Below are 13,140 nucleotides of genomic sequence, written 5' to 3'. Positions count from 1 at the left end.
GATGAAGAGATGTTGATCAGTTTATAAAGTAGACTAGGCTAGGCCTATCTCGTATAGCCTAACTCTAGCTTAGGGGGTTCCTTGCTAACTTGGAAATTAGGTGAATGAATCTAAGGCAAAAAAATGTAACATAGGAAGATATCATTTAGCTACTGTACTAAACCTTTTGTTATTTCTAGGATTTCAAATGTTAAAGAAGCTTTATGTCAGAATGATACTAGCCTGAATTAAAAAAAAACATTTCGTCTTATTTTCGATTTTAATCTTGATTAATTACCTCATTAACTGAAGATCAAAACGTGAAAAAAAGACATAGCCACTGTTGCCAGATTGGCTTGCTTCAAGCCCCGGTGGCTTATTTCTCTGGGCTGGGGCGGGCGTTTTTTTTTTGCGGGCTTGGGGCGGAAAACTGGGCTTATTATTTTTTAGTTTGGCTTGTTTTGGGCTTTTTTCTACTCCAAAAAATAATATTTCTTATTTTGTTTCTAAGATTTTTTTTCAAGTTCAAGTTCATTCTTTTACAAAACTTTCGAAGAAAGAAAAGGAACGGATTTAAGGAAAAGTTTACCCTACGATTCACTAAAGAAGAAGAAGAAAATAAGTAATATGAATCACATGGAAATATGTACTGCAGCAGATTACTAGTTACAATTATTTAATAGAAATGTTTCATCTACAAAATATGGATAAAGGTAAGACTCCAAATACTTTTTTCTTGAAATTGTGTTTGAAATAGATTGAGATGGACTTCAGAACCCCCAAGCATGGAACACTCAAAATGTTACAAACGAATACCTTGCAGTTCTACTTTTGTCCTAGGTCATTTTGAATGTCACATTCATTTTGAATGTGAACGTAGAGTGTAAGGAGGCAAAGGCCAGAAGGCCGAAAAGATCCATATAGCCTCAACCTTCATTACATATTCAGGGCCTCACTACATGCAGAACTAGTAGCCTAGACTGTGGTTTGTCAGCTCAAACGATTGAATTAAAAAATAAATATCACAAACTGGATGTTACAATCTCAAAGCTTTTTATTCAAAGTCGATACCTGAGAATATGAGGCTTTCCTCAACCTCAGCCTGTAGGGCGTCTTTACCCTTGCGTTAGATGCTTATCCAAAGCTTGCACAAAAAGTCAGTTTAGTCTTCTTCCAAATTATTTCTCACTTTTAAAAGTGAGTAACTGTTGAAAGCAGTGCAGGAATTATTGGACACTTTGCAGATTAACCTGCCGAATTAAAACCCCATTCTTTTCTTAGGAATTACTCAGCTCGATGTCAAAGCACGAAAAGCAGAACTGATTTTGGCAGCACATGTCGCATGTCATTCATCAATTATGACTATTGACCACCTATCCACCATTATCAAGAGTGCTTTTCCTGGACCAGTTTCCGAGGCAACGAAATTGAAGAGAACAAAATGTTCAGTCCTTATCAAGAATGTTCTTGGACCAGAAAGTCTCCAAGAGATGGTTGCTGATGTTGGTGACAGCAGATACTCCCTTATTCTGGACGAATCGACCGACGTTGCCACCATGAAATTCATGTGTATTTGTGTGAGATACTATAGCCCCAAGATGAAGAAAGTTCAATGTGCTACTTTGGGCATGGTTGAAGCACCTTCGACCACTTCTGTGATTTTACATCAAGAACTGAAAGACTTCTTAGCTTTATGTGGAATTCCCCTAAAAAATCTGATAGGTATTGGGACAGATGGAGCAAACAACATGTGTGGTGGGAACCATTCGCTGTTCACGTTATTACGAGATGACGGGTTGCCTCAACTCCAACTCTTCAAATGTGTATGTCACTCCCTACATTTGTGTGCTTCCGAGGCTGTTGGAGAGCTTCCAAGCAATTTGGAGTTCATGGTCTCAGAGACTTACAAGTGGTTTAACGTTAGTCCTTTACGAAGAGAGGCATATCAGCAAATGTTCCTGCTCATAAACGATGGGAATACCCCGTTGAAAATGATTGCTCCTTCCAATACCCGTTGGCTGTCTCGATAAAGAGCAGTCGTTCGCATACTCGAGCAGTATTCTGAGCTGTCAGCGCACTTTCGATTAGCGAAGGAAAAGGAACGTTGCTACACTGCCCGAATGCTCCATGATATGTACCTCGATGAACGAAATGAGGCATATATTCTTTTCTTGAAGCCATTATTGGCCGAATTTCAGAGAGTTAACCTCCTTTTTCAACATACTAACGCAGATCACTTTCGTTTATTTCAAGAGCTAAAAGAGTTTGTATTAAGTCTTCTGCAGAGAATATTGCACACGTCTGCAGTGTCATTAACAATGAATATGGACTTCGAAATTTATTACCTTCCTACAGCCCAGGTTGACTACGGATACGAGTTCAATTTGGAGCTTGAAAGATCTAAGCTGACCAGTCATCAAAAGGAAGAAGTAAAGCTGTGTTGCCTCAAATTTCTCAAGACAGCTGCTAGAGCAGTTTTAAAGCGCTTGCCCCCAGCTCTTGATTCTCTGCAGAAACTGAAAGTGCTTTCTCCGACCATTTGTTTGTCGCAGTTGCGTCCTCGATTTAGTGATTTGCCTTTGGATGTTATTCCAGTGCTGAATATTAGTGAGTTAGAGAGTCAGTGGAGAAGACTCTTGGTAGTTGACTGGGCATCAGCTTGTGGCGGAGAAATTCCAAGTGACTCTTGTGAATTCTGGGTCAAGGTCCTGCACCATCTTGATCCAGCTGGTGTTCCTCCATGTCGTGACTTAGCGAGGTGGGCATTGACCCTCCTCAGCCTGCCAATAAGCAATGCTGTAGTTGAGAGGTCATTTTCTATGATGAATATTGTGAAGAACAAACTTCGGAATCGAATGTTGTTGCCTATGCTGAACTCAATAGTAGTCTGTCGGCTGTGGTTGTCAGTGTGTGGTATTTGCTGTTTCCAGTTTGAGCCTACTAAAAAAATGTTGCAGTTCAACAGTGAAATCTATAGGCTTGGGGGTTCCACTGCAACCACAGATATGAATTTTAACAATGATCTTGATGACATACTGATTTTACTATAGAATTGCAGAACTGGCTCTTCATTCGTTTTCTTTTCATCTGATGCTGTTTTTCTCTTGGTGTTCTTTTCTAACTTCTTGAGTTGTAGATATACACTTTAAAAAAAAATGGATTTCCAACAAGAAAATGCGTTGAACTTTCAATTGCTAAAAAAAAAAAAAAAATTATAATTGAATTTTCAGCAAAGGTGTAAAATCGAAAAAGTGAATGTGATCTTCAACGATTTGTTTAACTTTCCAACAAAAAACGTTTTAAAGTCCAGCGAAAAGTTCGATATTTCATGTTCTCTTGACTTTCCAATACCCAATTTTTCCAAGTCCAACCAATCAGTTTGGAATTCCAATGAAAGAATTTTATATAATACACTCTGCTGACTTTCCAAAAAAAAAAATTGAAAATCCAACGAAAAAGCTTAATATTCTACGTTTTCCTGTTTATTCTAGCAAATAATGTTGAAAATAAGATAAGAAATTATTTTAATAAGAGTTTTTTTTTCAATTTGCACCTTAAGGTACGAATAGGAATTGAATAAGAAACCATCGGCTTAAAAAAAGAAAAGAAAAACGAATGTTGGAATTCTTCAGATTCTGTGAAATTAATATAAAAATGAGCCCCTTCAGTGGAGGAATCTTCAGTGGAGGAAACTAGGAATCTTCGGGTTGAAGCCTGATTGGTAAAAGAAATCGATTGATAAGCTGCATTTAAAAACCACTATGTACAGCTTTAGACAAAAAAAGGCTACAACAGCTGAAATACCAATATATTGAACGAACACGAGGAACTTTTGATTTAAAAAAGCTAACTGCAAGCTAAAATTTCAGCGTCATCACCTTAGGAAAATATGCATATCAAAGGCTGATTATCTTGTAATACAGCATTTTGGTCTTAAGTTGCTATAGGGGTATTTTTTCTAAATTAAATTTGAATAAAGGAGCAAGACCCCATGTCAGAACCAAACAACTCAACAATTGACAGATCTCTTTAGTTAAAATAGGCTTGCAAAATTACCTTATCTAGTCCACAATTTATCATGTAATGATAACTCACTCTAAGCATCAAAAACAAGGTGAAAATCATATAAAAAAAAACTACATTTTAAATCAATATCATTGCATGTTTTAAACTATTTGGGGGTGAGCCATTCTGTACTTAAACACACTGTTCCTGCTCGTCTTCCCCAGATTTCTCCAGGTACCCATTTAGAGCTGGGTCCATAGGGTGTGCATATAAAGCTTTACCTGTCTTAAGTTGCTTTAGGGGTATTTTTTCCAAATTAAATTTGAATAAAGGAGCAAGACCCCATGTCAAAACAAAAAACTCAACAATTGACAGAAATCATTAGTGTAAAATAGGATTGCAAAATTACCTTATTTAGTCTATGATTTATCCTGTAATGATAACACATCTTAAGCATCCAAAAACAAGGTGGAAATCATAAAAAATGACAACATTGAAATAAATATGATTGCATGTTTTACACTGTATAATCAAGCTTTATTTTGAATTATTGGAAGAATATTCGTGAATCCCTTCTTTTCATCATTATTATTATTTGTCTTTCTTTTTTTCAAGAAGAAATTTTTAGGGGGATTACATCTGCAAATAGAATTGTCTTCAGAGGACAGAGGCTCCTCATTAAAGATGGACACTGGCAATATGTAGTAAAACCTCTCAATAAATAGGCAATATCTGAATGATGAATGACTTCCTTAATTCAATACCTCATTTGTCCTAAAGAATCAGATAACTGAAATGCATGTAGTTTGTACATGCATTTCAGTTATCTGATTCTTTAGGACAAATGAGGTATTGAATTAAGGAAGTCATTCATCATTCAGATATTGCCTATTTATTGAGAGGTTTTACTACATATTGCCAGTGTCCATCTTTAATGAGGAGCCTCTGTCCTCTGAAGACAATTCTATTTGCAGATGTAATCCCCCTAAAAATTTCTTCTTGAAAAAAAGAAAGAAAGACAAATAATAATAATGAAGAAAAGAAGGGATTCACGAATATTCTTCCAATAATTCAAAATAAAGCTTGATTATACAGTGTAAAACATGCAATCATATTTATTTCAATGTTGTCATTTTTTATGATTTCCACCTTGTTTTTGGATGCTTAAGATGTGTTATCATTACAGGATAAATCATAGACTAAATAAGGTAATTTTGCAATCCTATTTTACACTAATGATTTCTGTCAATTGTTGAGTTTTTTGTTTTGACATGGGGTCTTGCTCCTTTATTCAAATTTAATTTGGAAAAAATACCCCTAAAGCAACTTAAGACAGGTAAAGCTTTATATGCACACCCTATGGACCCAGCTCTAAATGGGTACCTGGAGAAATCTGGGGAAGACGAGCAGGAACAGTGTGTTTAAGTACAGAATGGCTCACCCCCAAATAGTTTAAAACATGCAATGATATTGATTTAAAATGTAGTTTTTTTTTATATGATTTTCACCTTGTTTTTGATGCTTAGAGTGAGTTATCATTACATGATAAATTGTGGACTAGATAAGGTAATTTTGCAAGCCTATTTTAACTAAAGAGATCTGTCAATTGTTGAGTTGTTTGGTTCTGACATGGGGTCTTGCTCCTTTATTCAAATTTAATTTAGAAAAAATACCCCTATAGCAACTTAAGACAGGTAAAGTATCAAATGTAAACTTATGGACCCAGCTTTAAGTGGGTACCTGGGGAAGATGAGCAGGAAGAGCTCATCCCAACTCTATTGTACCTCTTGGCTGAAGAGCATTGAAAAAAGATCAGCTCCACTGATTAGGAATGAAGGGTCTAGTGTTTTTTCCTTTACCTAACTTATGGATGTCTTCTCAATTGCAAGGGGTACTTGCAATTGCAACACTTACTTGTATGTTTTAGTCTCAACCTGTATCTCCATGTACATCCATCATACGTTGTCTTCCTTCAGCTTTCTCTCTGCACAAATGCTGCAAAGTTGCCACTAGTTGCATATTTCCAAATTATTGTATTTAACTTTTATCTTATCCTGCTCCATGGATAAACTTGCTGAGGATCTGGAAGATGCAGCTAGACGGCATAATAGTAAAAGATTATACTGGCATGTTAATAAATTGAAAGGGGGTAGTCAATGCGGAGTATTCCCAGTTAAATATAGAAATGGGGCCACAATTGGTGATAAGGTAAAAGTTAAAGAAAGGTGGGTAGAACATTTTGAGAATGTGTTAAACCGAGATACAGTTGCAGGAAAAGATATAGATGAAAATGAAAAAGTTTGTGATACCTCGGGTGTGAAGGAAGATTTATTTAGTGAGGAAGAATTAGTGACAGTGCTAAAAGGATTAAAAATAATAAGGCTCCAGGTGCTGATAGTGTGATAAATGAGTTTCTTAAATATGGTGGCTCTGAGGTTAGGAATAAGCTACTGAAGATTATGAATATGATTTTTGAAAAGGGGAAGTACCTAAAGATTTTCGGGAAACCTTGATTAAACCACTGTATAAGAAAGGTGACAAGAGTGGGGGTCGTAATTATTGAGGCCTTAGTCTGGTCTCTGTAGGTAGCAAATTACTTAGTCATATGGTACTTCTGAGACTGAGAGATGCTGTAGACAAAGTTTTAAGGGAAGAACAGTGTGGTTTTAGAAAAGGTAGAGGATGTTTCGACCAAGTTTTCACTCTTAGGTTAATAATTGAGAAGTCTCTTTGTTGTCCAACACCTTTGGTCCTCAGTTTTATCGATTATGAGCAAGCTTTTGATTTTGTTGATAGAAGAGCGGTAGCAAAGGTCTTATCCTTTTATCTTATACCAGAAAAATACATTAAAGTGATTTGTGCTATGTACGAGAATAATACTAATGCAGTTAAGGTAAGAAATGAGGTTAGCAACCGGTTTTCTGTTAAATCAGAAGTTAAGCAGGGTTTTGTTTTATCACCCTTTATATAGATCATTTTGATGGACTTCATTTTAAGGAGTAGAGGAAAGGCAATTGGAGACTACAGAATCAAATGGCGAGGAAAAACTCTCCTGGACTTAGATTATGCTGATGATTTGAACATATTAGATGAAAGTATGAGCAAAATGAATGAATTTTCAGAGGTTTTGCGAGTTCTGGATGCTAGAATGGGCTTGAAAATTAATGTGAAGAAGACAAATGTTACGGGGGGGGTTTCTTATAAAGTTTATTTGATTCTTATAGTTTACTGATTGCTTATATAGTTTAAGTTGTTCGTGGTATGGGAGCTTTATAGTTAATGGATATAGATTGGGAGGGTTCTATTGACCAGTCTCTATAATCTTGGAGATGAATTCATTATCATGATGTTTAGATTTGCCGAGATGGGCAGATTCCCTTGGGAACGTACCAGTAGACAATAGGAACTGTACCTGTACCTTAACTCAAAGACAAACACAATTATTGACAATAATTTTATTTTCTTACTTCATATACAACTTCAGGTAAAACGGTTCCAATAAATGATAGTAGTATAAAGTGCATCAAAGAGTGACTACCAAAGAACTGAATTGCACTCTTAACTTTTAGTTCACCTTATATATCCCGAATCAATCCGGATTTCTAAATTAAGCACTGGGTAGACTGACCTCTGAAATGTTGCAACACAACTCTTTTTTTGATTATACAACATATGGCTTAACCTCCTTGCAAAGATTTATTATAACGAGGGTTTTCACCTTCAGTTTGTTGACCAGACCAGATGTAGAAATCTGGTTTCTAATTGGCTTTATTCAAAAGTTTGAATCTAATTTTGGTAGTCAAAAAAGTATCATTTTTTGCTTGAAGGAAGATTTGTAACAAAGGTAAAAAGTATCATTTTTCGCCTGTTATAAAACTTGTACTAAAAAAGCACAAATCCTATGAGATAATTAACTTGCACTTTAAAATCTTTATATGTATAAGAGATTCTTATTTTAAAACTTTCTAAAGTAAATGAATGAGAGATTTGGTTTTGAGTTCTGAAAGGGGGAGGGGGTTTGCTGGTCCATATGTTACATATCCCCTATCCCGCTGTAGATTGACGCCCTCGTCAATCAGAACATTCCCTGTCCTTAAGTTTTATTTTTCTTACAGTTTCTTATTGTCAAAATATTTTTATTTTAATTCTTTCACCACAGAAATGATTATTTAAAGAAAACGTATATACTCCTACACCTTTAATTAACCTACACCTTACACTTGAATTACATTAATACATCACTTGACATTAACAAGGTTTAAACTTGAATACCTGGTTTCACAAAAAAAAATTTTTTGTATTTATTTAGTTTTCAATTGATTCCAGATATTCTTACAATAAAGTTAAAAATATACAACGTTACATAAAAAGTATTTCCACTTGCACTTTTATTAAGTTCCAACTACTCACTACTTGGCACTTTTTAATTGTTCACCATTTACTATTTTTGGAATATTATACACCAATCACAATTCTCGTGTCCTTGCCCTATCCACTGATTGAATTAATATAATGTCATTTCTTTAGTTTATCACCCTTAAGTTTTTTTTTTTTGTTTCTTAAAAATTTAGCATCCGTACAGTCTGTCTTTCTATCACGCTTTTTCAAAATGGGAAGTGCGGGACTAAGAATACCTATCCCCTAGGAGTTTAAGTACAAATGTACGCCTGGTACTACGGTTCTTCCATTCCTTTCCCGCTCCCTTCTGCATTTTAAGCGTTATTGGACTGAGGTAGTTCTTAAAACCTTACTTTGTGGTTGATTCCAAAGTTTATAAGATTAGAATTTTCTGATTTAAATCTTCATTGGGTTTGATGTTGTTGATATCGGGTCTTCGTGTTGTGTTTCGTTACCATCTATGGTGCCTTCGCGGATATGCTGTGGTTGTATTTTGGCTGGATGTTACGCCTTCTCTATTTTGCGATGTCCCATCAGAAGATGAAAATGATTGCAGTATGGTAGATGGCGTTCTCTGAGGTGTCATGTGGGTGATAGCTTTCTGGTTGAATCATGTGGTTTCGGGCATTCCTTGGCGGTTGACGAATCATGATAGGTGTTTTCCAGTTTTCGACCATTATGTAATATCGGCCAATTGTCAATTTCTGTAATAAAAAAATTTCCAGGCAGAATCATATGGTTATTAAATAGAATAGTAACAACATTATATAATTGTAAAAACGATGGTTGTGATTAACATTGATTATTGTGACATATATATGATAGGCATATGATTATGTGATTAAACAAGTAACACTGTTTAAAGGCATCGATTAAGCACAAGATTAATTTGGAGTTTTTTTTTTTTGTATATTTCTAATTCTTTATACTCCCAACGCAAGACTTTGTAGAAAAGAAACGTCTATTTCTAGCGTCATAGCCTTTCTATTGCCATGCGTTAGGAATATTTAGTTCAGTAACACAATATCGAAAATTACAAGAGACAACCTCCATTCTCTTGTTTATGTTAAGAAGGGACAAGTGATTAAACTTGTCAGAGGTCTAGATCTTACATAAAAATTTTCTGCCAAATATTTATATTACTGATGTATTTCCGCCAAAAAGTAATACAATTAAATCGTATCTTAGCCTTCTAGCTGTAATACACCAATAATATTTATTAAAGTAGGGACTGGATATATGAATGTATGGGAAAAGACCTCAATTTTCCCATACTGTTATAACCTCCCTTTATTATGGCTTAAATATCATCCGGGGCTGTAGGGTTTAGTTGATGCATTTCCTGAGCATCAATCACATCGTTTTTTATCGTTTTTCGTCTCAACAGCTTTCCATAATTTACTGTGAGTAGCGCTCTTATTGTTAGAGATATAAGAAATACCAAAAATATGGTTATTATTATATTGTACCAGGAATTTGGTGAGAATAATCCATATTGACTTTCTACGTACTTTAGTCTTTGGTCTTCTGTCGTGAACAACGGTATTTGTAGGTCAATATTTCTCTTTCTGTGCTTCCTACTAAAATATCACATGAGTTGGGAATATCTTGCTGTTGCGATTCCTTTAGGAAAAGATCTAATATGCAAGATCCGATTTTAACATTATATATAGGTAGCGTTAGTTGGCAGATTAAATTTTTAAAAGAGACGCATTCTTTTCAATCCTGTGAATTGGCTAGTGCATATTTTCTTCTGTCTTGATCAATTAGCAAATATTTTGCTTCAGGCGTATTGCTCATGAATCAATATTGTTATCAACCTATTCCTAGGAAAGTAATTTCAGTGATTAGTATAAATAAGATCCGTAGTTTGTGCCAAACCTTTATTATTCTCATATATATAGCCTTGTTGGTTACAGGGCGGTAGGCAAAATTTTCAGATGCATAGTTGCACCTGGCCTAAAGCTTAAGTTACTAATTTTATGGAATAGAAATTTATTGCCCTATTTTGTTACCAAAATTTTTGATTTATGGTTTAAATTTGAATTTAGTTTAAATCCAACTACAGATGGCTTAATATAGTCTGAAGCTTAAAACGAGGGTTTGTTATTACGTAATAAGATTATAAGGCCTAGTAACTTTATCTCAAAGATCACAGCTTTCTTGGTATGCACTTTGGGAAATAAATAGCACTATTGGCTGAGGGTGTCATATTGAGGTATAATGTTACCTCCGATAAGTTAGCGTTCTTTTGTATTTTTAACTCCTTCCAGCTCAAAATTGAGAAGCCTAATTGGTAAAAATAAAAAAAAATTTAACCACTAATTTAAATTCGGTCGAGTTTTAGCCTAGTTTCAATGATAAAGTCGTAGGTTATTAGTTTCTTTATATATATGGTCTTATTGTCTCATAATTGAGAAGTGATTGTATCTAAATCTTTTAAGAAGAGTTAAATAATTAGAAAAAATTTCAAAAAAATTTTTTTGTTCATTATAGCCTATGGTTTAAAATAATAGCATTTTTGTTTCACTTAGGTTATATCTACTCCGTCGAAGATTATTGGGAAACATATGGTATTAATTTGTTTAGGTTAAAAGGAAATTAAATTACTTCATTATTATATGCACAGTTTTTTAGTGCATAGTGTAGTTTTGGTGTAGTGTAAACACAAATTTATTAAAAAATCTAATTTTTTGCAGCGCATTTGATTTTAGTCTTATGCGGCACATAGCGCAGCGCGTAGCGGCGCATTAAGTATTTTCCCCTTGAGCTTGTCTTTTACGGGACACAGTGCATCGGATTGCGGCGCTTTTGTCAACGGCGCATAAAATACTTGTTCTTATTAAGTTTTCCCCTATACAAAATTTTAGGTTAGTCAACAAATAGGTAAGCGTTTCATTTTCAATTCGATTGAACAAAGAAAGAAAACACGTTTTTCCATTAGGTAGAAACACATTCATAACGCAATCATCTTGTCTGTTGAACATTATTCCAGTTTTTTTTTTGTTAATTACGCGGATGTCATGTTACAGACGAGTATGGATGTGACTAGTCTTCCGGGTTTTTTTTTTTTTTTTCTTTCTCTCGTTGGCAATGACTTATATAAGAAAACTAGATTTTGATCCTTGACTGTATATATAAATATTTTGTATGGTCACGTTTAATTATCAGATACAATTCTTAGATATGAATATTAGATTCTTTAGATGAATCTAAAGGAATCTTAGATATGACATAGCGTAAGTTTTTTATTCTTGTTCTGATTTAAATTTTGTTTTTTAATTTTACCCTTTATTATCTCGCCATAAAGTAGAATTTAGTTTTTTAAGGTACATTGAATTATCTCGTGGGGGGGGGTTTGTGGAAGGTTTTATTTATTTATGTCATGACATTTCACCTTGTTTTAGAAGTGGCTATTTTGTTCATATTTATAGATCTTTTTGGATTCTGAAATAATGAGGAATATTCTATTTTACTGTTTATCGCGAGAATCGTTAAATTTATTTATTTATTTTTTTTTTTTAAGAGTATGCTGGAACTATGGTTAATTTATTTGCTTAAGATTATGCACGTCAAATATAATCGAAGTTAACAAGGATTAACTCTGATTATTTTTACAATTTTTGCTTACATTGCTTTATGCTTTTGCCAAGTTTGCTTAGGTATTGGGCCAATGATATGCCAAAAACAGAGGAAATAAGCAGATGTATGTATAGTTACAGCATTTCATATGTTTTTTTTTTATATTAATGAATTTTTACTTTTTTTTTTCATATTATAGAATTCTTATTATTATTTTTTTTGAGAAAGTTAGAGTACTACAGCCAATTTTTAGTTTTCAAACATATTGGTTTTCGAATTATTTCAGATTTCAATGACTTAGATAGACAGATTTTGTTGGCGAATACCAGCGATAAGTTGTATGGGGTTAGAAGTGGTTAAAAATAAGAATCTTTGTACCGACACCCTTTGTGTAACGATTATATAGCAAATGCGTGATTTAAATGTATTTTTTTTTTTAATTAGGGTTTTTCAATATCTACGTTGGACTTTTCGAATTGGTTCAAAAGTTTGGTCTCTCTTAAACTTTACACAGTTTTTATCATATAAATTTTGTTCATAAAATGCTCCGAGCCCTTGAAAGGCAATTTGAATTTTGTTTCTTATAAACTCTTGTCGATATTTACACACGGTCCTTACAAATGCATTTTTTGTAAGTTCAACTTCGTTGTTAATTTTAAGCTGAATCATTTTCAAAAGTAACACGGAAGGAAGTTTGTTTAATTATTGTTTTTGACAGACTTGCGTCCCTTTTTAATTATATTGTTCCGTAAAATTGAGACCTTGCTCTTTATCTGGGGACTTCTGATTTGAACCGCAAAAAAATAATCGGGCCTAGGTTTAAGATAAGTTGTTTTTTGTTCTTTTTTGTTTTTTTTTTTTTTGTTAATATTTTTATTTTACTCCTATAATAAGTTTTAGTCAATTTTCGGTCTTCATTCTGATGAGATTTTTTCTCGCATTTCTTACTATTCTAGTACCTTCAAGACTATTAGCTATTGAAGACCAATGCATTAATCTAATGTTTATTATCACGGGGCTACGCCTTTCTTTCCGTCAAGATGACGAACAGCCATTCAGGTGGGTCAATTCTTTTAAAATATTTGGGAGGGGGTTAGTGAAAATACTGAAGAAGGTGTTTTTCAAAGGGAGTGTATGGAAGCAAATCTTTCCTCTTTTACTCCCCAATTGACGCGC

The 13,140-nt window shown here is 34.1% G+C and overlaps 2 protein-coding genes across 4 annotated transcripts in view; both read left to right on the top strand.

Annotated features, from left to right (window-relative positions):
- Positions 1 to 1,337: 1,337 nt before the first annotated feature.
- On the top strand, positions 1,338 to 2,009 carry LOC136038389 (uncharacterized). Its single transcript, XM_065721460.1, has one exon. The coding sequence runs from the start codon at positions 1,338 to 1,340 to the stop codon at positions 2,007 to 2,009; it is 672 nt and encodes a 223-aa protein (XP_065577532.1).
- Positions 2,010 to 4,928: 2,919 nt separating this feature from the next.
- LOC136038683 (uncharacterized) overlaps positions 4,929 to 13,140 on the top strand; it is a 111,593-nt gene continuing 103,381 nt past the window's right edge. Inside the window, exon 1 of one of the 3 annotated variants that reach the window (XR_010620276.1) lies at positions 4,929 to 5,192. Coding sequence is in view for 1 of the 3 variants with exons in the window: in XM_065721968.1 (XP_065578040.1) it covers positions 12,887 to 13,023 (137 nt within the window). In the remaining 2 variants the exon portion in view is untranslated. Of the gene's footprint in view, positions 5,193 to 11,455; positions 11,622 to 12,823; positions 13,024 to 13,140 lie in introns of those variants that run through there. The other 2 variants (XR_010620275.1, XM_065721968.1) reach the window with 2 other exon arrangements.

The sequence above is a fragment of the Artemia franciscana genome, chromosome 18 (assembly GCF_032884065.1).
Source record: "Artemia franciscana chromosome 18, ASM3288406v1, whole genome shotgun sequence".
Taxonomy (NCBI): domain Eukaryota; kingdom Metazoa; phylum Arthropoda; class Branchiopoda; order Anostraca; family Artemiidae; genus Artemia; species Artemia franciscana.
This window is presented reverse-complemented; position numbering and strand designations above follow the sequence as displayed.